The sequence below is a fragment of the Schistocerca piceifrons genome, chromosome 1, assembly GCF_021461385.2.
Source record: "Schistocerca piceifrons isolate TAMUIC-IGC-003096 chromosome 1, iqSchPice1.1, whole genome shotgun sequence".
Classification (NCBI taxonomy): domain Eukaryota; kingdom Metazoa; phylum Arthropoda; class Insecta; order Orthoptera; family Acrididae; genus Schistocerca; species Schistocerca piceifrons.
Window position 1 is genome coordinate 395,702,516 of NC_060138.1, and position 25,173 is coordinate 395,727,688.

At 38.4% G+C, this 25,173-nt stretch overlaps 1 protein-coding gene across 3 annotated transcripts in view; it reads right to left on the bottom strand.

Annotated features, from left to right (window-relative positions):
* Window positions 1-25,173, bottom strand: part of LOC124787031 (exocyst complex component 8) — a 111,024-nt gene that overhangs the window by 50,348 nt on the left and 35,503 nt on the right. For all 3 annotated transcript variants that reach the window (XR_007015968.1, XM_047254307.1, XM_047254308.1), the window contains exons 5-9: window positions 21,128-21,281; window positions 15,569-15,710; window positions 14,149-14,338; window positions 4,465-4,609; window positions 1,604-1,784 (exon numbers count right to left, since the gene is read on the bottom strand). Coding sequence is in view for 2 of the 3 variants with exons in the window: in XM_047254307.1 (XP_047110263.1) it covers window positions 1,604-1,784; window positions 4,465-4,609; window positions 14,149-14,338; window positions 15,569-15,710; window positions 21,128-21,281 (812 nt within the window). In the remaining variant the exon portion in view is untranslated. The remainder of the gene's footprint in view (window positions 1-1,603; window positions 1,785-4,464; window positions 4,610-14,148; window positions 14,339-15,568; window positions 15,711-21,127; window positions 21,282-25,173) is intronic.

The window sequence follows — 25,173 nt, forward strand, 5'->3', positions numbered from 1 at the left end:
GATGAGGTTCATATTCACTGATGCAAATACACTACATGCCTTTCATTGCAGCTGTAGTAGCTGCAGTACCTCTTCCTTTAGAAACACATGCACATTCAAATGAACATTGCACCATACTTCTTCACAACACAGGCTCTGGAATTTCATATTTATTGGCTGTTATTTAGCCGGTGACTTACAAATAAAATGTTCCCCATACATGGGAACAACATTAATGGGATATATGAATACAGGTATGACACGTGGATGATGACGTGTGGAAGTTTGAGTCTAATCATGAGTCATGCTTGGATAGCCGAAGCAGCTCAGGCAACAACTCAAGTAAAATGGGAAATCTGGGTTCGAGTTCCTGAGAAGGTGTGAGTAGCATGAGCACAGGCCATCATCAAGGGGCAATGCTGTCGAGAGCCTTCATGTGCCCTATAGCTTGGCAGTGTTTTGGAAGGTACAGAGAAAGCACCTCTACTGGGAGAGGGGGGGGGGGGGGGAAGGGGGGAGGTGAAAGGTCATTGCTAGAAGCTGTGGGGCGAATGTCATTCTCTTATATGCTGTTCTGAGCTTCACTTCAGGCATTTTGTTCTGAATAATAAGAGATGTGTCACCAAACATTGTAAATATTGAATACGAGAATAACACCATACAAAAGAGTTCTCTAAAAAGATATTTGTGCCATTCTGGTCATTTTGTAGTGAGTTGGCAGAGATGCGAACTCTCTTACAGCCCTAAGGCCCTCTGTTGCAGGAAACAAAGTCCCACAAAATGATTAGTGGCACTGCATAGCAGTTCCACTGCATCAAGAAAGAGCTAGAGGGCAGCCATAAATCTTCAATAAGGTAAAAGTGTTCTTGAATATCAAGGTGACAGACTGTTGGTGTAGTTGGTTCAATTACAACCCATAACTGGACTCACTTAAACACTTCATTTTGGCTTAGTGGTGTGACAGGATTAGTTCTTGACCACTTCACCCTTCGATCCCTTTGTACCTCTTCACCTCCATCTTCCTTTTCTCCACCCACCATTCCCCTTCAACTCCTCTCCCTCCTCTTATCTCTTGTTTCGCTCTACTCTCTGTACTCCTTTTGTCTTATTGTGAGGTGGCAGTGTCATCTGTTCAAACACCTATTTCCTGCTAGCCCCCTAATTGTGTCCTGCCCTACTCCTCCCACACCTCCATCAGCTCACAAAACTGCTTTCGAGAATCGATCATCAATAATCAGTCTTGTGGTCGAGGGAGTGCACATTTGGGTGACTGTGTGGGGGACAATGTTTACTTTGCTGGAAAAAGACCAAGGCCTCGAAGCAAGGGTGGATGCTGATTACTGTTATGCTTTTATGTGCGCCATGCATTGGTTTGCTACAGGTGAGTGGTTGCCTTTCACTTATTTTACATATTAATAATCTGGATTGCTTGTACTTAAAAGACTAGTTCCAATATCTCAGTTCCTACCAATAAAATTATTTTGTTGAATGTTAACCAATCTGTTGAGTTTTACAAAAGTTCGCACGTTCTGTCAGCATGTGCATTCACCACACAGAGCTCAAGAAATTTCTTCTAGCCACAGCAGATTGGTAAAAAAATGAATATGTTATAGCATGGGTGTACCTGAAGCGCAACTCGGTGAGTTTGGAAAAGCACGCAGAAACTCACGGGCCATATCAGCCAAGTTTGTGAAGAATATGCCTCCAAGCTGACGTACATAAAGTACAGTGGCTCCTTCTCGCTTAACATGTTTTAGTTGTGCTTTCAATATACTAGAACACAGCTTCAGGAACAAATCACATGCCTGTAAGAAAAATAAACATTTATGACTAAAAACTGGAAGTAATCATTTTAGTTGGTAGTTGTTGGAATATGTAGCTATTTGAAAGAAAAGTGAGAATCAATTAGGACTTTGAACAGTTAAACAAAATTGCAAATTGCACTATGGCACAGGTAACTCACTAAATTTTACACACCATTCTGTAATACACAGTAAGAAAATAATTTTTTTTATGCACAATAACATATCAAAATGCAGGTAAACTACTTTAAATATTCTTATAAGTCCTGTATGTTTTCTTTTTCTTCCCAATTTCTTTACAGGGCTATAAGTTCACTAAACTGTCATTAAAACAGTAGTAAAGCAAAGCTGTCATCAACATGAAGTTTGGTTTGAACAGCACAGTGCTTTACCAGGTATGCTCCTATTGGGGATGGCATGCAGTTGCCTCCATCCGTCCTTTTAAGTGGCCTACCAAGCCAGTTACTCATATACTGGCATCTACAATTTAACATGGATTCCAGACCAGGGTGCAACTTGACTTCAGATTAACAAACATTGCCAAAGGTAAAAAAAGTGATACGTAACAGATAAAAACCCTAGGACTCACTGAGGATCAAACTTAAGTCCTTCAGATCCACAGCCTATACTTTTATCACTGAACCATCAAGCTGCTCACAAGTATACTACAGAAAGTACTCTCACATAGGTTTTTAAACACGCACACACATGCATGCACACATCTTAAATATAGTAGTGGAAAATGAACAATCTGTACCAATCATCTGACATGACTAAAGCATTTTAATCCCCTCTTATTATTCAAATTGTTTCCATAAATGGTGATACGATATCAACATACTTACAGAAAGATTCTTACACAATGATTACAGTGCCTGTTTTAACTACAATACAGTTCTCCAACAGTGCATAAAAGCATAAAAGTGATGGTAGAGGTGTTCGATGTCACCTTGGGAAGGGGTATTCCACACTAATTCTACTTGTAACAGCAGTTGGTCAACAGATGTTGCCAGTAATACAGATTGCATCAGATACTATGCCCCACTGTCCCAAACATGTTCAGTGGTTAGGTATGGTAGTCATGCCAGTCAGGGAAGTTGATGAACATCTTGGTGAACACTTGGATAAAATGCTAAGTGTGTGGATTAACAGAATCCTGCTAGGAATGCAGTTCTTCCTAACATCATAGAAGTGGTCACAGAATGGGCTTCATAACATACTGGATGCATCCTGCATTCTTCAGTGCTTCATCAACCAATACCTAAGACGGTCACTGCAAACTATGGGTTCTTGGATCTAATATTTGCTGCCTGCCACAGTTCAATAGTTCTCACCTTAATATTTGGTGCTGCACTCAAAATCAGTGACACCAAGACAGAATTGGACTCATTACCACGAACAAATTGTGCATCATTCATTTTTCCAGATGTGCCTTGCATATCATTACATGTGGCCTGCACATTGGTATGCTGGGCAGTCACTAATGGCTTTTCATCTGACATGATAAGTCCACAAATCAATCTGTATGTACACCACTGCCAGTCAGAAAAAGAGCAATAGACCACTGGCACCAACACTGACAAATATTTGGCAGATCATCTCAACATGTCTGGCAATTCTTCAGAACCATCCAGTTTCCCACTGCTACACGATATGAGCTCCATGAAACTAAATTAATTATCTGAATTGTGCCTATTAATACCACCCTGGCACATCTACAATATGTATGAATCCAGTACAATTTTCTTAACAAGATAGCAATGTTTCAGTAAGCCAAATACAACTGGCAGTGCTCCAATAAATCAGCCATGCTCAGTTTACAGGACAGTGCTTTGAATAACTGCCAGTCTTGCCCTCTGTTCTAGTCCCACTCTAATACATGATATTATTACATTACATCTTTTACAAGTGTTCGTTTTATAAGTTCCAGTATTGCATGTCAGAAATCAAACACATTATTCAAACATAAATAATAAGAATAAGGGGATTTCCTGGATGCAATATGCAGGAGAAATTTAGCAGCAAACAGGAATGCAAAAAAGTGCTGACTGTTAGCACCCAGCTGTCAAAACACACAAAGCATAACACATATAAAGACTTTTAGTTTCCAAACATCTTTTGCCTCTGTGTGTGTGTGTGTGTGTGTGTGTGTGTGTGTGTGTGTGTGTCTTTCACTTATATTAACGCCCATCAAACTGCAAGGTCCATTTTGAGAAGCAGGAACACATAACTAGCTAGAGACTGCTACAGAAATCACTACAATATTAATAAGAGGTAATGGAAGAAAACCAACAGATATTTAAACAATGGAAAATCCAGGATGGAATGTAACAATACCGGAGAAGGAAAGTTGCTACTCATCATATAGTGGAGATGCTGAGTCGCAATAGGCACAACAAAAAGATTCAGTGTGGTTTCAGTTCCCTGAGACTGCAGACGTGTGTGCAAGTTGTGTGTGTGTGTGTATCTACTGCTGATGAAGGCCTTAATGGCCGAAAGCTATAAATGTGTGAATCTTTTTGTTGTGCCTATCGCGACTCAGCATCTCCACTATATGCAACTTTCCTTCTCTGGTATTGCAACAGATATTTAAACGGGGTTTGACTACAATTGGTTTTGAAACTGAATCTCTCAAATAAGAGAAGCAGTGTAAAAAATTTTTATTGTAGTAATAACCACTTACCTGAGTAGAACATGATAACTTGTTTAGCAATCTAACTGCTCTCCTTGCAGCTCTCAGTCCTCCTTGCAACGATTTGTCAGGTGAAACAGTCAGTTCCTTTGTTAACACATCAGTCAGTGCTTTCACACGAGTTTCTACCTTTCGTCTATAATATAAACAGACAATAGACATTAACACGGACAAGCCTCTATTTATGTGCCTAGTTAAGGACATACTATAGGTTTCATGATACTGTTAACAATAAAAATGCATTGATAAGCTCGTGGTTGAGGAAATAAAGAGACAGAAAGAAAGAAAAATATGACATAGCTAATATGCCAGTCTCTTAAGTTTAAAAATAATGGCAACATTATGTAAAAGATAGGCTAATGTAAAAAGGAAAACAATCAATTTAAGACAAAATAAATTAGCTGTATAGATAAAAAAAAAGGAAGACTGCTACTCACCATATAATGGAGATGTCGAGTCACAGACAGGCACAACAGAAAGACTGCTAAACAAGGAGCTTTCGACCAAGAGGTCTTCTTCTACAGTAAAAAACACACACACGTTCCTGCAAGCACTACTCACACATACAAAACTGTCTTTGGCCACGGACCAGACAGAGAATGTGGCCACGTGTGTGTGAATTGTGCTTGCATGAATGTGTACGTGTTTCTATGTTAGAAGAAAGCCTTTTGGCTAAAAGCTCACTTGTTCAGCAGTTTTTTTGTTGTGCCTGTCTTGACGCAACATCTCCACTATATGGTGAATAGCAATCTATCCTTTTCCAAACTGGATTTTCTATTGTTTGATTAAGTTTAAAAATAGCTTGACATGTTTTTCACCACTTTTTATACGCAGCAGAGGGGGATATTACCGATATTCCCACAACTTACTACATAATTACTTCTGATAAAACAGGTATATACACTATAGACTATTAAAATAGCAACAGCTTGAAGATGGTCACATTGACATAAGTATATTAGATGCATGACTATGCAAACTGCACAAAATATGAAAAAGTAATTTCTTCTACATTCTATAGTTATGAAAAATTTATGCATCAGATTCCTCATTCAGGAAAAATATTTTTGTTGTTTGTGAGATCATATTAAGCCTCGTGTAAGGAGGAGAGATGTCTACCAGCACACATCAGAATTTGACAGTGCCAGGCTCATCATCTATTATAAACATAAATTTATCATTTCACAATACTGCTAATCATGTTCCTCAAGATCCCACAATTATTATTCAGATATGGAATCAAAGGATACAGGAGGGCCATAATCAATGACATGCATTACCTCAGTGGCCCCAAGAGGCCAGCACCCAATAAGTCAGACATACTGTTTGCTCAGGCCAGGTACAACATGTGCATACAGTGTGTACATTGAATCAGGCAAGGGGTTTATTTGCAGTAAAAGAGATTAAAGTCAAGTATGTACACATTACACAGAAGAGAAAGTGTTAGAAAGAGTTGCTCAAACTGTATACAAACAATTTTTGTGCACTGTATGGCCCATAAGGGAAAATGGACTAGTCTGGTATTTTCAGTAAGCTTCACATTACAACTGGTAAAAGCATAAATTTTAGTCTGCAATTAAGAAACGTTCAACAAATACCAATGTAAGGATAAAGTATAGAGATGACCCAAAACATTATGACCACTCACTTAACAATGCATTGGCCCATCTTTGGAATGCAACATAGAGGAGATTCTGTATGGAATGGATTCAACAAGTCCTTGGTAGGTTTCCAGAGTAATGTGGTACCAAATGATTACATACAGGTCATGCAATTCTTGTAAATGACAGGTCAGGGGTTTGTGGGTAGGGACATGACACCTGATAGCATCACAATGTGTTCCACATGGTTTAGATCACACAAATCTGGTGGCCACGACACCAATATGAGTTCTCTATCATGCTCCCCAAACTACTCTGGCATGATTCTAGCCATGTGACAAGCAGAGTTATCCTTCGGGAAGATGCCATCACCATCAGGGTAGACACCAAGTGTGAACAGTTGTAAGTGATCCGCAACAATGCTCACGTAGTTCACAGCTGTCATAGTATCTTTTATTACTACCCCAGGCTCCATGGAGCCCTGGTGAATGTCCCCTCCCCCCATAGAGTAATATTGGCCCCATTGGCCTTCATCTATGGCGCAGTGCACGTTTCCAGCATCCGTTCACCTAGTTGAGGATGTATCTGGATGCAACAGTCAACCTGGTGTAACAATAAATGTGATTCACTCCATCAGGTGACATGTCTGCATTGGTCCACAGCCCAATCTTGATGTTCTCATGCCAACTGCAAACATAACTGATGGTATCATTGGGTCAACTTGGGAACATGTAAGTGTCATCTGCTGCAGAGCCATATGTTCAACAATCTGCACAAAACGGTGTCTTCCAAAACAATGTGCTGGCACCAATTCTGTACTCTGTTGTCAGATATGCCATAAAATGACGCCAGTCTTGGTTTACAGGTTGGGCAAGTCTCTGACCGCCACATTCTACGACGTGTGGACGTCCAACGTCTTATCACTTACTTGTGATTTTTCCATCCTCCAACCCCTTTCCATAGGTGCTCATGACAGTAACCCATGAATAGCTAACCAGCTCCACTATTTCTGAGATGCTCATTCCCAGGTTCTGGGCCATAACAATCCCACGCTTTGTCAAAGTCATCAATGGATTTCCCAACTTGCAGCCCACATCATTCCTAGAAAGAATCCTAAGTCGTCTCTGCTCCACTAATATATTTTCCTTACCATATCATTCACCTAAAATACTGCCAGGTGGCAGTCAGTCTTGCAGGTGCAGTTATCACAATGTTCTAGCTCATCACTGTGTGACATGTCAGAACAACCATTAAAGTTTGATTTATTACAGCTTATGGAAAATGTTAAAGACTGAACACTATGTAATCATGCCTAAATCACATTTATGCTTCTCATGCTCTCAGACTAACTCAGTTAATGTAAAAATGGATCAGTTGTAATGAGCTTTATGTTTCTAAGTTAAAATGAACTGTATGTCATCTCATTAAACACAGATTTTTGTCTCCCCATCCTCATTAAAGGTAGACCCCTCAACCTGGGCACTCAGTGACCTATTCCTCTTGTCCAACCTTCCTTATAAAACTATCCCTCTTTCCTGTGGAAGGAACTAAAAGTTCTGGATAATTTTTCGTGTGTCTCTTGGGAGGGCCTGGAATTTTGTCTCCTCAAGGTAAGTAGCAGGCAGCAGTAAATACTGTTAAGGAGTACGACTGTCAGCAAGAAAAGTCTTGCAATGGTTTAGTTCCATTTTCCAAACACACACAATAAACAGCCTTTTGTTGGTAATTATGTTAACTGATTGGTGTCACATGGTTCTTAAAAACTGATTAATGCAAGTATTGAGCAGCAATAAAGAAAAATTTAAGTGTGGCCCAGACACAAACTGATTGAGGGAAATTTTAATGAATCTTTGCACCAGTACAAAGAGCTGTTCGTCACTGATAAATGTATTTAAATGTGGTCGTACAGGTGACCCTAGTCAGGCATGCTCCATACAGCCACCTGAGATTTCTTCGGAACAAATATCCAACAAAATTAATGGAAATGTGACATAAAACAGCCACCATGAAAATGTTAAGAGCGTAGGCTTCTCATATTAATGGGTATGTAATATACTGAATGGAGTTCTGCATACATAGTAGAACTGTGGTCCCTGACTAGTAAAACACATGTTCATGACAGATGAGACCTCAAACTCAGTCAAGCATATCAAAATCATTACAAAGTTACTTTTCTTTCCAAAGCTGGAGGTTACTGTTACTTTCCGTATGTAGATATAACGTCAAAATACGCAGCAAGTGACCTCTGCATGATGCTACACAATCAACAAAATTGGCTGCTAGACAATCCCTGCAATTTAGCACAACACATCACTTGGGCACGTAACATCGACAACGGTTCTTTTAAAGACCAAGGACCTAGATATTTCTGACCAAGTACTAGTGTGTTACAGATTAAAATAGAGTGCACAAGCAGATCTAAATGCCAGGGTTTATCAACCCTCCACTTGCAAAACTATTGTTGATGTGATCGCTATTGCTATCCAAGAAACACTTGCAAATAATGAAGATTAAAAAATGACAAGAGGTAAAATACCACGATGTGACTCCTTGGTGCAATTTACCATCCAGCCTATGGGATCGCCATATATATGCACAAAAAAAAAAAAAAAAAAAAAAAACTTTCTTAATCTCAAAAGGAACCTCTAACAATATCCACAAAGTAGTTACAAAAACTGGAGATTTACATATTGTAAATATCTACAAACTTCCGCAGTTCACAAACACACACACACACACACACACACACACACACACACACACACACTTCTATTTATACATATGATTTCAACAGCCATCATGAGCAATGGAAATATGTCTCCAATGGAGAAGCTTTAATTTCATGGGAAGAAGAGCACATTCCCCACCTAATTTTTGATGCCGAGAACCAATTCACATTTAGATCAGCTGCTTGGAGGCAAAGTGCAATTCTGATCTATGTTTTGTATCTTCAAACGATAATCTCCAGCCACTAGCAATCACAGAAAGAGTTCTGCCTGACTTTCTAAACAATCAGCATCATTTAGTAGTGATGGAAGCGGGCCTGCAGATCTCACTGACAGATTCCAATTCCCGCCCACTATGGAACTTTCAGAAAGCAAACTGGTCCGACTTCTCTAACAACCTTCATAAGATTTTGGGATGGATTCCTCCCTTGCACAATAACTACGGAAGATTTTTCAGTGCAGTATTATGCACAGCAGGAGCACATTCCAGGATGGTTGGTGAGAAACTGTATGGGGACTTTCTCTCAAACAGAAAACAAGAAACAGCAGACAAAATGCTGCATAGTCTTGATGCCACACGCTGCCAGAAATGGCTGGACACCATTGAAAAACGTGACTTCAATCAAGCAGAAACCTGGGAGGTACAAATCAAATAACACAACACAACAACCTCATAAAACTGAACACAGCTGGCTCCATACACTGCCCCAACATTTACACCAGGCACGGGCAACCTCTGGTGGCCCGTGGACCTGATTCACTTACTTACTTCAGATCGCAGGCCACCTCATCAGAATGGGACAGGAACACTCCTAGTGCTTGAAGTCAAAACTACGGCTTCCATGAAGTTAATGTTGAAGGGGTAACACACTGAAATGAATATCACCCCTTCCCCGGCATGCCATGCCAACAAATTATGCCTAAAAACGTGATTATTTGACATTAAATTCATTTTGCGTTCACTCAGAATTTCTTTCATGGGCTGGATTGAATTCAATCATGGGCTGAACGTGGCCCGCAGGCCACCTGTTGCCCACCCATGATCAAAATCATCTATTTCCTGACCTCACACTATACAAGTGAAGTGAGAACGAAGAACCATGGTGGTGGAATTTCACATCACAGCCCATATTCTCTCCCATTCACTTTCATTGACATTTCAACAACTTCAAAAGACATTAAATAAGCTGAAGCTCCAGGTTTCAGTGATATACATCCGGAATTCATTCTGCAGTGTTGCAAATATGCCAAAACATGGTTAGCCTAATTTTTCTCCAACACTGTGCCATGACTTATGAAACAAACGAATATCACTGGTATCTTAAAACCAGGTAAACCTAACATCAGACCTCAAAGTTATTGCCCTATTGCCCTTCTGATTTATAAATTACTTGAGAGACTCCTATATAAGAGAATATGTATCGAGATACTTGGAAAAATTCCTGCTGAACAGACTGGATTCTGACCAAACCATAGCTGTGTGGATCATGTACTTTCAGTGACAACTTACATACATGCTGGATTCCAAAAACATCTCTGTTTTATTAATTGATCTGCCTGCAGCTAATGATACTGAGTGGAGAAAGAGTGCTCTCTATCAGCTGATCAGCTGTTCCAGGCAACACCCTGCACAACTTCTTAACAACATATTGACTGACAGGCCATTTCGGGTAATCACATGCAATATCACTAGTGAGCAGAAGATTCTCAACAATGACCTACCTCACAGCTCAATCCCAGCTCCGTCACTATTTAATTAGGATATTGCCAATAAGCAAGCCACTCAGTCTGGGAATTTTGGTTACGCTGATGACTGAGTAATAGCAGATATAAAAGGGTACTTCAAGTGAACCATGACAAAAACTGAATGCACTTGCTTTCAACTGAATAATATCCCAGCCAACAAAAAACTGGACATATTTTTCCAGGGTACTCGCCTGGCCCATAACATATATCCACAGTACCTTGGAGTTACACTTGACAGAATGCTGCCATTTGAACAGCATTTAACACACTGTAGCTAAACTGAAGTCAATAAATTATGTACAACATGGAGTTCTGCAGCTTTGTTCTTATGATCATCTGTCCTGGACCTTGTTGACTCAGTAGCAGAATACTGCAGCCCTGCTAAATCAAACAATGTGGATTGTGCCCAATCAAGTCCACTCCAGCATTCTGCCTACCTACCCTGAGCTGAATTCCATCACTTAACCTGAGGAGAAGGAATATCCTTTCGAGGGAATATATAAAAAAATCCTCAACAACCAGCAGCTGCCAATTCATGAGGACATATTTGCTACCTGAAACAACAGACCGCTCCGGCACCCCCCCCCCCCCCCCCCCCATACATCTTTGTAGTATGATGAGAAGAGCATGTGAATTCATGTGCTGAGAGCGGTGGGGGAACCTTGTTATAGCAATTCCCCATCACACGTCTCAGCCACTCAACTGGTGGACCTACCGTATTTATTCGAATCTAAGCCGCACCCGAAAAATGAGACTCGAAATCAAAGAAAAAAATTTTGCCCGAATCTAAGCCACTCCCGAAATTTGAGACTCGAAATTCAAGGTGAGAGAAAAGTTTTAGACTGCCCCTCCAAATCGAAAAACAGTTGGTCCATTGTAACATGAAACACAATTGAGGTCGAATGGATGAAGATACAGCTACAGTAGTTTGGTTCGAGTCGTAAGCTTAGCAGTTTAAGCTTCACCAGGTAGCCATTGCTATGTCAGGCGCTCCGTCCGTATTTATACGGGTACCCTTCCTTTTTCGCGTGCTTCGTCTGGTTTGAATCGATTGCTTATTTTGCTTTGATCTGATAAGTGCCATTCTCTTTGTTATAGGTGTTTATGTCACTCTAAGCTGAAAATGCATTATTGTACTGTGTCATGCATTGTTTGTTACATTCTGATAATGCGTGTTTACGACCTGTCGCCGCTCGCGGCAAGGCTTCCTTTTGTGCGCGCTACCGCAGCTTACAATTAAAAAAAAAAAAGGAAAAAAAGAGAGGAACTGTCTCATAAGCGAAACAATGGCGAGAGTCTGCTATTTGTTGTTACTTAAACTGCTGCTTTCTTTAATAATGATCAACAAGAACCAAATAATAGATTGCGTATGATAGAAAATGTTCTGAACGAGAGTTTAGCGAAAATTTTTCTCTGTTTGCAGACGACTCTTTAATACATTACATTATGCACAGAAATTAGGGTCATCTTAGATTTAAAAATCTAGTCAGTTGCCGTGCTTAGTTTCTGACTGTGTCACTATTCAGCATAAGAATAATACGAATATAAACATGACATGATATGTATATTCTTCCGCGTTTGCTGTTCTAGTTTCGTAGTTTATTAGGCAGACAGGATTTAAATGAAATAGCAGCAAACACGAAAGAATACATGGCATAATGTTTACATTCTTCTACCTTTTAATTTATTTACTGACGCAGAGGTTTTGGCGCCAGTATTTATCTTTGTGCCTGCAAAGCATACCAGTCTAGCGCGACATATATTTGACGGCAGAAGTCAGTTGTGGTGACACCTGCCAACATTTTTCAGAACTTCCGCTTACTTTGCACTCGATTCTAAGCCGCAGGCGGTTTTTTGGATTACAAAAACCGGAAAAAAAGTGCGTCTTAGATTTGAGTAAATACGGTAAGTTGAATCTCCACTAAGCTTGGCCAAAATAATGGTATAATAATACTTCACCAGAGCTCCATAGCTTTCTTCAAGTCAACAACAAACCATGGGAGCTTAATCTGCCCCAGAGGGCACCGAGTACACTCAACAGGATCTGGACTAATCATGGGAGACACGATGACCTACTGCACAGGTGGAGAAAGACCACCACTACGAATTGTGTCTGTGGTTTCCCGAGACAGATTGTCAGACACATTGTTGAAGAGTGTCTCCAAAATTCGTACCCTGGAAACCCTTCAGATTCCTTGGACACTACAGCAAATGTGATACATTATATAAATAATATGTCTGTAACTTTGTAAAATATGTACATATTTTATTTGTGTTCCAATATGATGTTTAACTGCCACATGATTAATAATAATAATTTCTTAAGTTAAACTGGAGAATCATAGAGAGAGAGAGAGAGAGAGAGAGAGAGAGAGAGAGTGTTTCCTTCAGTTCTGAAACTTTCAATGCACCTCCAAAGATTATAAACACTAACACAGTTTTTAAATGCAACAAACATGCAAGCACTGAAGATATGTATCCCATTAAAAAGATAAAGCTCTCTCACTTTGCAGCTGAGGTGTGTGATGGGGAATTGCTATAACAAGGTTCCCCCACCACTCTCAGCACACGAATTCACAAGCTCTTCTCATCTTACTACAAAGATAGGTGCTAGGCAAGATGTAAAAAGATATGAGAATTCTACTGCTTCTTACACCGGAATACTTTTCAGCTGCAAACAGAAGTGTGCACTGCTATTAAGGTCATGTTATAAGAGCTGCACTATAAATCAATAATGTTTTTAGTATTTTGTTTATTTTATCTTTTGATTCTGTGACTAATGTTTATCAAAACACCCTTGTGAACTCCACTCAAGGAATTTGTATTTGCAATACAGTATCAACAGCCTCTGAAGTCACAAGGAATAGGGACAAGTTTAAAACATAAAATACTGAAACTACTTCATGTAGGACAACTGAGTGTTGATATTCCCATCTTCTTGTAGATTTGCTACAAACTGCAATGTTATGGATTTTCATAAGTAGCTACATTTCCTTCCTATATGATTATATACTGACTCGTTACATGTGTCATTTCTAGGAATGATTTTATTAATACAGACCGCCCTTTCAATATTTTGAGACACTTTAGCAAGCAGTGTGGGTGTTTCTATCACAAGAACTGGAGCAACATCCTTTTGTAACTCTGCTGTGCTGGATCACTAATGGAAAATCTATTTTGTGTAAGACCCTTGAACATAATTCAACGATCTGGCAATGTATTATATTACTTCTAAATGAAGTAATTCAAACACAGAGTGACAAACACAAAGAACAGTTCATTAAAATTATTTGGAGTCTGTGACCACATTGACAATGCCATGACAGAGCAAGAAAAATTTTATTGATTGTGACAACAGCCACAGAAGCCTACACTTACACAAATAACAATTGTATGAAGGAAACTGTGTTGTGTATATAGATATTTAAAGCAACCAAAAAACACACTTTAAATTAGAGTTTGGTGTTCAGAGTTCATTCCACATTTACCTTCCACATGCAAGACATCACAATAAAAACAATTAGTTTTAATGCAGCCTTATTACTTATGTAACATGCACACTACATATATACAAATTCAACCAAGAAAAAGTATATGTTTACCGGATATCAATAATTACTGCATCACTGCCTCTACCAGAATTTTTGTCCAGAAAATCTCTGGCTCGTTCAAGCAAATTGTAAGCATCTTCAAAATGGCGCTGGGCAATGCATACATCAAGGTCTTCAGGTACTTCTAAAAGCCAGTCTGGTAGTTCCAGCTCAGGAATACTGTCTTCTGAATCCTCAAATGCTGAGAAATAAGAATGCATTATTACAGTATAATTAAAGGTCATTGTAATTTGTTTGAGCTATACATTATAAAATACTGCCACTAAAACTAACAAATTATACATGTAACAGAAACACGTAAAAGATTAAAGAGTCAGAGAAAACAAGAAAGTAAGTATTTTTTTATTGTATGCACTTCCTACAATGTATGTGTATCGAAGCTGCTTTGGTTATAGTTCGGTGTTGGGGCCAACACAAACATATCAAAAGCACTGTGACAGCTATTCCAGTGATCAAACTCTCTCCACACACAAAATCATACAAATTTTTGGAAATAGAGAGCTGGTGCGTATAATTAATTTAGAAGAGATTCATTGGTGCCTCGGACTTTCACATTGTCACAAACCACTCACTTGAGCTCAACAAGTGATTTTTATATATTTTGAATGACAGATTATAGTACGGTTTGTTGTTAACTCTTTCAGCAGTTTATAAAAATGAATTATAAATAATAGCAGCAGAGAACTAACAACCATGCTTACCTTTATTTTTCTAAAATGACTGGACATTTTTGGCATCTAACTACCCTCCAGACAAATGATAATTATGGTCTAATTCAGTTTTTGCAGATCACTGCTTTGTGCAACACCAGAAGGTTTTTTTATGAAAAATTTGGAGAAGTACACACTCCAAGAGTATGTATGTGATGATGATCACTGCCTTCAAGGACAACTCATGTGTCTTCTTGATTGCTCACTGTTCAATTGCAAAATCAAGAATTTGATATAATGTAATCCCCATCAAACTTTAAAGAGTCACATTAGCCTTCCCAGAATTTACTGAACCACCACTACTGCATGGGTTGTTCATTTACTATGATCACTACAACGTGTTGCACAGTATCCATTTGCTTCTGCCATATTGTAGTCAGGTTTGAATGTTAATGAATTTAAGTCCATGTTATGTCCATATCATCAAACAGCCAAGCAAATTTCTTTCACACAAAGTGGAATATATATACTTAGCAACACCTTCCACTACACTAGTGCCACCTGCTCATGTCTAGGAACATTCAGGTTAGATCCTCTCAATAATGCCACACTGAGCAGTACAACAATAGTGAGTACATAAAACGAAAAAGGCAATCCAGAAGAGAAATTTATTTTCCATTTCCAGTCACACAAAAAATTGTTTCTAGCGTTTTGAGACCTCATCTGAAACAAATAAACAAATAAAGCAATGCAGCACTTACGGTTAGTTGACGAGTCAATAGATTCCGATCGTACTGGTTTCACTGGAGATGAGGCACTACCTGTATTTGCAGATTCCCTTTTCTGCTGCTCCTGAGCAAGGCGTGCCTTTTTAGCTTGGTCAAATTTTTCCAGCCATTCTTCCTGAAAGCGTATAGCAATGAATTCTTCCTTAATGACGACGAGTATGAAAAGGTTATTTTCAATGTGTTCACTAACAAAGTTACAAAATCATACACATGAACAGATTTTGGTTATGATACATAAGGCCATAATATTCTGCTCTGTAATAGGAAAAATGGCTTCCAGTTCCAATATTTCTGAAATATTTAGTATTTTCAAATATTAGCCATGTGTAATAAATATCACCTATGAATTCTCATTCTCTTTGAAAAATCTGTAAAAATAATGACACTACATAGTACGTAGTAACACATTCACATCAGATGAATGATAGTACAATACTTTCAATCACAGAACACCCGAATGAGACCAAAAATTTTGCGTGTAGCTCTTACAGCACCAAAAATCTGATGAAGATTTTAACTACAAAGATGCAAAGCAGTCAGAGGTATTAAAGTTCTTTCACTATTTATAAATATTACATTTTGAAATTCATTTTATCTTATATTGGGTGTCCCTCCTAAAAGTCATCAGGCATATTTTCTCTGATGTTTCGGCAGATATGTGAAATTTTGTTTTCGTTTTCTAGACTAACTTGTGGTAGTAATTTTCCTTCTAACGTTTACTAAGGAAGGTACAAAAAGCGTATAGCAATGAATTCTTCCTTAATGAGGACAGGTATGAAAAGGTTATTTTCAATGTGTTCACTAACAAAGTTACAAAATCATACACATGAACAGATTTTGGTTATGATACATAAGGCCATAATATTCGGCTCTGTAATAGGAAAAATGGCTTCCAGTTCCAATATTTCTGAAATATTTAGTATTTTCAAATATTAGCCATGTGTAATAAATATCACCCGTTTATTCTCATTCTCTTTGAAAAATCTGTAAAAATAATGACACTACATAGTACGTAGCAACACATTCACATCAGATGAATGATAGTACAATACTTTCAATCACAGAACACCCGAATGAGACCAAAAATTTTGCGTGTAGCTCTTACAGCACCAACAATCTGATGAAGATTTTAACTACAAAGTGTGCAAAGCAGTCAGAGGTATTAAAGTTCTTTCACTATTTATAAATATTACATTTTGACATTCATTTTATCTTATATTGGGTGTCCCTCCTAAAAGTCATCAGGCATATTTTCTCTGATGTTTCGGCAGATATGTGAAATTTTGTTTTCGTTTTCTAGACTAACTTGCGGCACCTCTGCCAGATGGGCACACACAATTTTGCTTTTAAAAATAATTTTGTTTGTAGCTGGAAACAAACCAAAAATGTCAGTCGACACTGGGTGTCACGTGAAAGATGTGATCAGCAGTATCTGTTTAGGCTGACTCCAGCTACAGCTCACAAAACTGAAACTGCAAATATGTGCAGAATCAACTAAGTGCCTGATGACTCCTTGAAGGACACTCTGTATATGTGTAACTCCTGCTATCAACAAAAATTATACTAGATAATAGTGTGTGTCTGAAACCGGTTATACAATAAAAGATAATTTTTACAGCAGCTTCATGTGTCAAAAGTATCATTTCTATGTTTGATAAGTAGTCTCAAATTACCATTCTCCAGATACAAAATGACTTCTAGGTAGTATTGTTTTTACTGAATAAGTAGTAATTACAAATTTCATAACTCATTTTTTACACTACAGTTACATATTTAGTAATAATTCAGATGGTGGTAGTAATTTTCCTTCTAATGTTTACTAAGGAAGGTACAAAAGGTGGAAATAACACAAACTGCAATAAAATCTTTTTTGTAGTTCTGGAGACGTGTGTTCAATGCCCATATTGTGGACCACAAAGTGACAGTTTAAAATGTTCTCAGACTTTCAAGTAAATGCTGCATAACAATTATTATAATTAGTACAGCTCCCAGAATGTATAACATTACAGCAACACACATTATTCTATATCCATAATGTATACAAGCAATGGATTTGGTTCATTTTCCAATGTATATCCCAGTAAATGAAAAGAATAAGAATCCAACAAAATGCCATACAGTGTGCCACACTACAAGATGATTATTCCAAACTGGCTGTAAAAAAAAAAAAAAAAAAAAAAAAAAAAAAAAAAAAAAAAAAAAAACGCTGTGTCCTACATTTACCAAAATTTTTTGAATCCAACCACACCAACACATCATTTTGAACCTACATAAATGTAAGTGTAGAGTCTCTAAAATATGCATAATAACTTTCAATGCTATATACTCAATTCTGAACTTTTATGATTTTTTAAATGCATGTCTGCCCTTGTGACGACAGACCTCCCATGTAAATTTGAGTCTTAGAGTGCACACACCACATTTAAACTTGACACATGAGTGTTTACCAATTTACAGGTAGTAAAAGCATCATCATGACAGTTTTGTTCCATTCAAATTAAATTTTGTCTACACATAACCAGTTTTTGCAGCATAAACACTAACAATATTTAAGACATTCAATTATGTAGATTTGTGGCACACAAAAACATCCAGGCAGAAGTTTAATTACACTGTCATTATAGCAGTGGCAATCATTCAACTCACCACTACTACCCCAAATAGTCCATCAAAGAAAATTTCTCTCATATACAACATATGGACAATTGTCAAGAATTGCAAACCACAACTGTGATGTGCTTGTGTACCTCCTAGAAAAAGCTGTGCACTCAGTGATAAAAAGAGCAACAGATGACAGGTACTTCAAGCACAACGTAAAATAAATTTCTGGTAGATGCTTGGAGCTGAGAGCATGGTGTGCAACCTCATATACAGCCGAGTTGTCGGTTCCATTTTTTGCACAATATTTTGTTGATTGAGCCAGTTATCTTTTTCAACTGCTGTGAGTTGTGCTGTTATGTGTACCTGCTGCCTGGACTCCAACCAGATGGTGGACTATTGTTGGTCCCATGCTGCCATTTACTGCTGAGTTTGAGTACTAACACCCACTATACCCTTTGACCGTCTCTCATTTTTCAGAGCCCTTGCTAAGATTCCCTGAAACACACATTCTCTTGGCTTTTCCTATCTCTGGTGCATGTGACGGCAGATAATTTTAATAAACTGAGAACCCGATTTGCCATCACATCCACCAGACCTGGGAAATGTTAACAGAATGTGCATTTCAGGGAATATCATATGCACTGTAAAAAATAAAAGAGTATCAAAAGGCATAGTGAGTGCTGGTGGTCAAACTCAGTTATAAATAGCAGAGTGGGACAAACAACAGTTCACAGTCTGGTGAATAAACATGATGATATAACTCGCAGTGCCTGAAGAAGAAAACTGAGTTGGTCATCAAAATATTGAGCAAAAATGGATATGATAACAGGAATGCATACCTGGAAGAACACCATCAATCACTTCAAAGCAAAGTACATACCTTTCAAAGATTGGGCATTAAAAAAAGAGAAAAGAAAAAGAAAAGAAAAAAAGGTTGAAGTCACTGGTCTCCTGCTACAGGCTGAAAAAAGTTAAATAATGTATTTTATGAAAGGTTTGGTGATTGAAACTATCATGATGTAAGGCAATATGTTTCTATGTATAGGCACAAGAAGGTTCACCAACAAGGATTCATCTACACTGAGGGCAATGATAACAGTTACACCAATACGTACATTTTCCAAAACAAATTGCAATATGTAAACTGCTCTCAAAACCAATTTGAATGAGTTCCCCCAGTGTGAGTGGAAACTCTCTCAGTGTGTCAAAGTAACGTGTAACTAAATGGAATGTTTAGACTTTTTCAATGCAAGTACCAATGTAGAATGATTAAAGCAACACAGCTGCAATTCTGAGTTATTAAAACAGTCATATTTTGAACTTAATTCAGATCTCTGGAGATGACAGGATGAATTAACTGTAAGAGACAAGTAAAACCAGATCCATTCTAAAGTAATTAAACCAGGAATGCAATTTGCTCAGACAACTCCAATGTATAAAATCATTAGATCAATAAATAAAGTTTCTGTAACAAAATATTGATAAATACAAGCTTTGCCCGCCTGGTAGGCCGTGCAGTCTAACACACGGCTTTCCGGGCGGGAAGGAGCGCCTGGCCCCCGGCACGAAACCGCCCGGCAGATTTTTGATGAGGTCCGGTGAACCGGCCAGTCAGTGGATGGTTTTTAGGCAGTTTTCCATCTGCCTCGGCAAATGCAGGCTGGTTCCCCTTATTCTGCCTCAGTTACACTATGTCGGCGATTGCTGCGCAAACAAGTTCTCCAGGCACGCATACAACACCATTACTCTACCACACAAACATAGCGATTACACACGTCTGGTGTGAGACATTCCCCGGGGGGTCCACAGGGAGCCGAACCGCACAATAACCCTGGGTTCGGTGTGGGACAGCGGAGGGGTGAAGTGGACTGCCGTAGTCATCGTGGGCTTGTGGACCACTGCGGCTGCGGCGGGGACAGAGCCTCTCTGTTGTTTCTAGGTCCCCGGTTAACATACAATACAAACTTTCCTTGTCAGTCTGTAACACTAACAACGTAATCCTTCCATTAAATCTGTTTTTGTTCGACAACACTGGTCTACTAAATATGTGTTTCGGTCCTGTTCAATGTTCTCAGCATGGCATTTTGTTACCCATTAAATCTGTAACATATCAATAGAAACCTTGCAGTTGCAAAATTTTACCTTGTCCCATTTGTCTCTCTCAGCCATAAGATTTCCATATAAATTTGTCAGATGCACCCACCAAAGTCCACCTACTTTTGACCCACTTGTAACAAAGTGATTAAATAACCTTAGATGATAGCCACCAGCAAAACTATTCATGTTACCAAACAGCTCACGTGCAGACACTTTTCACAGTAACTTATATGAAACTTTCAAAGACAATGAAAAATCACTAAAAGGAAATGCACAGTAGTGGTGTTAGTGCTGAAATTGTATTAAAATCAACCTGAAGGAAACTGAGTACTTCTAGCACCCTGCCTAAATTATTTAGATTTGGTCACAAGCAGAAATACTACTAAACCTGCACTTTCATTCCAAGGCATGCTTATGTTCCACCAGTCTTGTGATACGCATCCATCGTCAATCTCTTTTGCTCCTTCAGCTTAAAGCTTCTATCACACTTTCCTCTATTCTACTACTCCTTACTTGTTCAGTCCAACTAGCCAGGTAAACCCCATGCTTCTGGTCCTACGGACTTAGAATTCCTTTTCCCCATTGACATATCTCATTATCTGCTATTTTTTTACTGTCTTTTGATTCCGTTGTCTCTGTGATGTCCACACCAACCAAACTGACCCACATTGTTTGTTGAATGGATATATTTATTCATTCCACTGTTGTTAAATATGAAAAAATGTGTATTCTGTCTAATACCCAAATGCATATCTCAATGCTAATATTATTACACAAAATATCCACAGCAACTATGGAACTCACCTGCAAATAATGATAAGAGAGATTTCTTACCTTACTCTGATTGCTGGAACACTGGAAGACTCGAGTATCTGGAAATGCCAAAAGCTTCCAAGCCATTTTCACATTACCCATGTCACGGACATTTACTACAGCAAGACTGCCAAGTTCATAGATGGCTTGAAATTTGTAGCGTACAGGACCTCGTCTGGGGGAAAAAGAGGTCCAAGTTCAGAAGTTTAGCTATAATATTAAACCTCTTGTTTATCTTCCTCAGAAACAAAAACCTAGAACCGACTGAAAATTCAACCCAAAATCTTTATATGTGAAAAGGCCTCAAAAGTGACTGCATGATAAAAGTTTAGTATTTCATATACAAATTTGTTACTGCAGAACTAAAAATTTCTAAGTACGATGATATGCAGCAAAACAAATAAAATATGTCATGAATGCCAAAGGGGAAGTAAGTACCATAAATTTCTTGGATCTCTAACTCTTTAAGTAATCTTCAAGAATACTTCCAATTTTTAACGTCAAATCAATGGCTGATTTAGCATTCAAGTGATACCAGCTTTAATTTTGTTTAAATAGATTCCTGTAAATATTTGTAAATTTATGTATATCACAATATGTATAAGAAAAAGGTCAGATACATGGCAATAACAGGTCAGTGAGTCTGTGCTAAATTGTGAGGAGTACTTGAATTACTTTCTTAAGATGAAGCTGTACAATAAAGCACAAATTTTAATTAAAGCAGTTAACAGATTTTACACTAAGGGGGGCTTTGTACTAAATATTGTCAGTACAAGATTCAAGTGAAGTGAAATGGGTAGTCAGGACACGTAACAATCTGGCCAACGAAAACTGCAAAACTTAAGAAACAAAAAATAGAAAATGTCACTGTTAGATCTCATATCCAGCAGAATCAAACATTATAGTGTACTTTACAAAAAGTTTTAAAAAGATGTAGTCATCCAATAGGAACGATGTGTACAAATGTTGGTGCATTCAAACAACAACAAAAATCTTTAAAAGAGGTTAAAATCTGACCACAATGACTCTTGAATATTCAGCTGAGTATAATTGTTGTTATACTTCCAGACAGTTTCAGAGTGATATATTGGGATTGAAACTTGTCTCTTGCAGGCGATACTCTTACCAACTGAGCTACTTGAGCAGGCTTAACAGCCTGAACCATATCCTCAAAATGCCAGAGTCTTACTCCTCATCTTCATATTTGTACTTTACGCTAATATAATATATGGATCCCACACAGAGAGGAGTCTCTGGAACATGGAAAAAGTGAAGCATGTATATTTTATCAAAGTGCTATACAACAGGACTTAAAACTATGAAGTAATGCAACAGTGTTAACCGTTTGACGCTGACATGCTTGCTACATATCAAGCTGAGCGCTCTTCATTATTACCTAATACAATAAGTAGCCTATGTCTGGGCTTTTAGGTAGGCTGGGGCTATTTGAGCAGCTTGCCTCATCCTTTGTTGAATACTTTTGAAGTGCTATCTGCAATGTCTCTTTCTGTTGCTATAAGTTTTCTAACCACTGTGAGGAACATAACTGTAGGTGTAAAAATTAGTTTCTGACTTTGAGGGTGTCTGCGAATTAATGACTATTACAAAACTGTAGAGATTTTAAAATACCTTTCCCTTCAATTGTTTCCGATGTGATTTTGCTAACCCATTCTGATAGTTACACGTTTCTTTCAATACACATCAGTAATTTAATGTTCCTTCGTAACTGCATGTCAATAACAGCTAGAATACTGCAAGTATTCAAGTATTTTTCACTCTACAAAATAAGGAAAGGAAGAAAGCCATCAATGATGCAGTATTTCTAGTTTTGTAGTCAAAAGCATCCTGTAACATCATACAGTGCATGAAATATTGTACTAGCAGAATTTCCGTGTAGATTCTAGAACCACTCATCCTTGTACCGTCTCGAACACATGATATTTTAAATATAAGTGGGAGAGTGGAAAAGTATCTGCTGCGCCACCTCTTTCTGTGTGGAGGTTGGAAGTTTCTTATGAGAAGACTGTAAGCACGGCAGTCAAACGACGGCAACAAGTGTTTGCTGCTAGCGCCACAGAAGCCGCGATGAAAGAACAAGGAGTAATTATGTAGTATTCTTTGCTGTTTCAGTGACTGTGATTACTATTAAAGAAAAATGGACAATTGAATATTGACTTTTAAGTACTTCACATACTGGACTCTCTAGAGGGAAGATGGGTTCATAAATTAAGTGGTTGTTAAACCAATTTTATTGCAGATGTATTTTATCGAGTCTAGAGTGAGACGAATCGGAAGACTTGTAAACATTCGAATATTAATGTGAGAAATGGTGACTATGTTATTGGTGGAAGCTGAAATGTACCTTCTTATGCAGAACTCTTCCAAGGACAGTGGGATCTAGATCATGGAGAACATCAAACCATAGCCTTTGCTAGACGTAGTCTGAATAAACATGAATTAAATCACATGGCTACTGAAAAGGAACTGTTAGCAATTGTATGGAGTGTCCAAAAATTTCAAACACTAGTATGGTGGCCAGAAATCCATATCTATACAGATCATCAAGCTGTATCTTTTCTAATTAGTAGTTGATTGTTACATAGTAGATTAATGTGATGGATGTTGTTCCTACAGGAATATGACATTAGGATGCAGTGTGTAAAAGGTTCTGAGAATATAATACTAGATGCTTTGTCTAGGTTACCTAATATTTTGGAGATCAATGGAGCTCTGACAATCCAGAGACGAAGATCAGCTGTGCAGATGAAGTCAGTCAACTGATGTGAGAGAGGTGTGAATTTTGCAATCCAACTTCACATCACTTCGGGTCATCTAAGGAGTTAGAATATAGTGATCATATGTGACACCATTCTCACTAGCATTTGTTGTGAACCAGATTTAAAAACATTTTAACTTCAGTTTTATTGTATAGCCTTACACTGATGTGACAAAATTCATGGGATAACTCCTAATATCATGTTGGACCTCCTTTTGACCCGTGTGGTGCAGCAGCTCAACATAACATGGACCCACCAAGTTGTTGGAAATCCCTTGCAGAAACAATGAGCCATGCTGCCTCTATAGCCATCCATAACCGCGAAAGTGTTGCTGGTGCAGGATTTTGTGCAAGAACTTATCTCTCGATTATGTACCATAAATATTCAATGGGATTCATGTCGGGCAATTTCAGTGACCAAATCATTAACTCGAATTGTCCAGAACGTTATTGAAATTAATTGGAAACAACTGTGGCCCCATGACATGGTGCATTGCCATCCATAAAAATTCCATTACTGAATGGCTGCAAATGGTCTCCAAGTAGCCGAGCATGACCATTTCGAGTAAATGATCAATGATCCATTCATCTAAACACAGCCTACACCATTATGCAGCTACCACCAACGTGCAGAGTGCCTTGTTGACAACTTGGGTCCATGGCTATGTAGGGTCTGCACCACACTCAAACCCTACCATCAGCTCTTACCAAGTGAAACTGGGTCTCATCTGACCAGTTCAGGGTTTTCCAGTCATATAGGGTCCAACCAATATGGTACGAACCCACGAGAGGCGCTGCATGTGATGTCCTTCTGTTAGCAAAGACCCCTATGGTCGCAGGTTCGAATCCTGCCTCGGGCATGGATGTGTGTCATGTCCTTAGGTTAGTTAGGTTTAAGTAGTTCTAAGTTCTAGGAGACTGATGACCTCAGAAGTTAAGTTCCATAGTGCTCAGAGCCATTTGAACCATTTTTGTTAGCAAAGGCAGTCACATTAGTAGTCTACTGGCATAGCCCATTAATGACAAATTTTGCTTCACTGTCCTAATGGATACATTCATTGTGTGTCCCACATTGATTTCTGATCTTACTTCATGCATTGTTGCTTGTCTGTTAGCACTGACAACTCTATGCACACACCAATGCTCTTGGTCATTAAGTGAAGGCCGGAGGCCACTATGTTGTCCGTGCTGAGAGGTAATGCATAAAACTTTGTATTCTCAGACACTTTTGACACTGTGGATCTCGGAATACTGAATTTCCTAATGATTTCCAAAGTAGAATGTCCCCTGT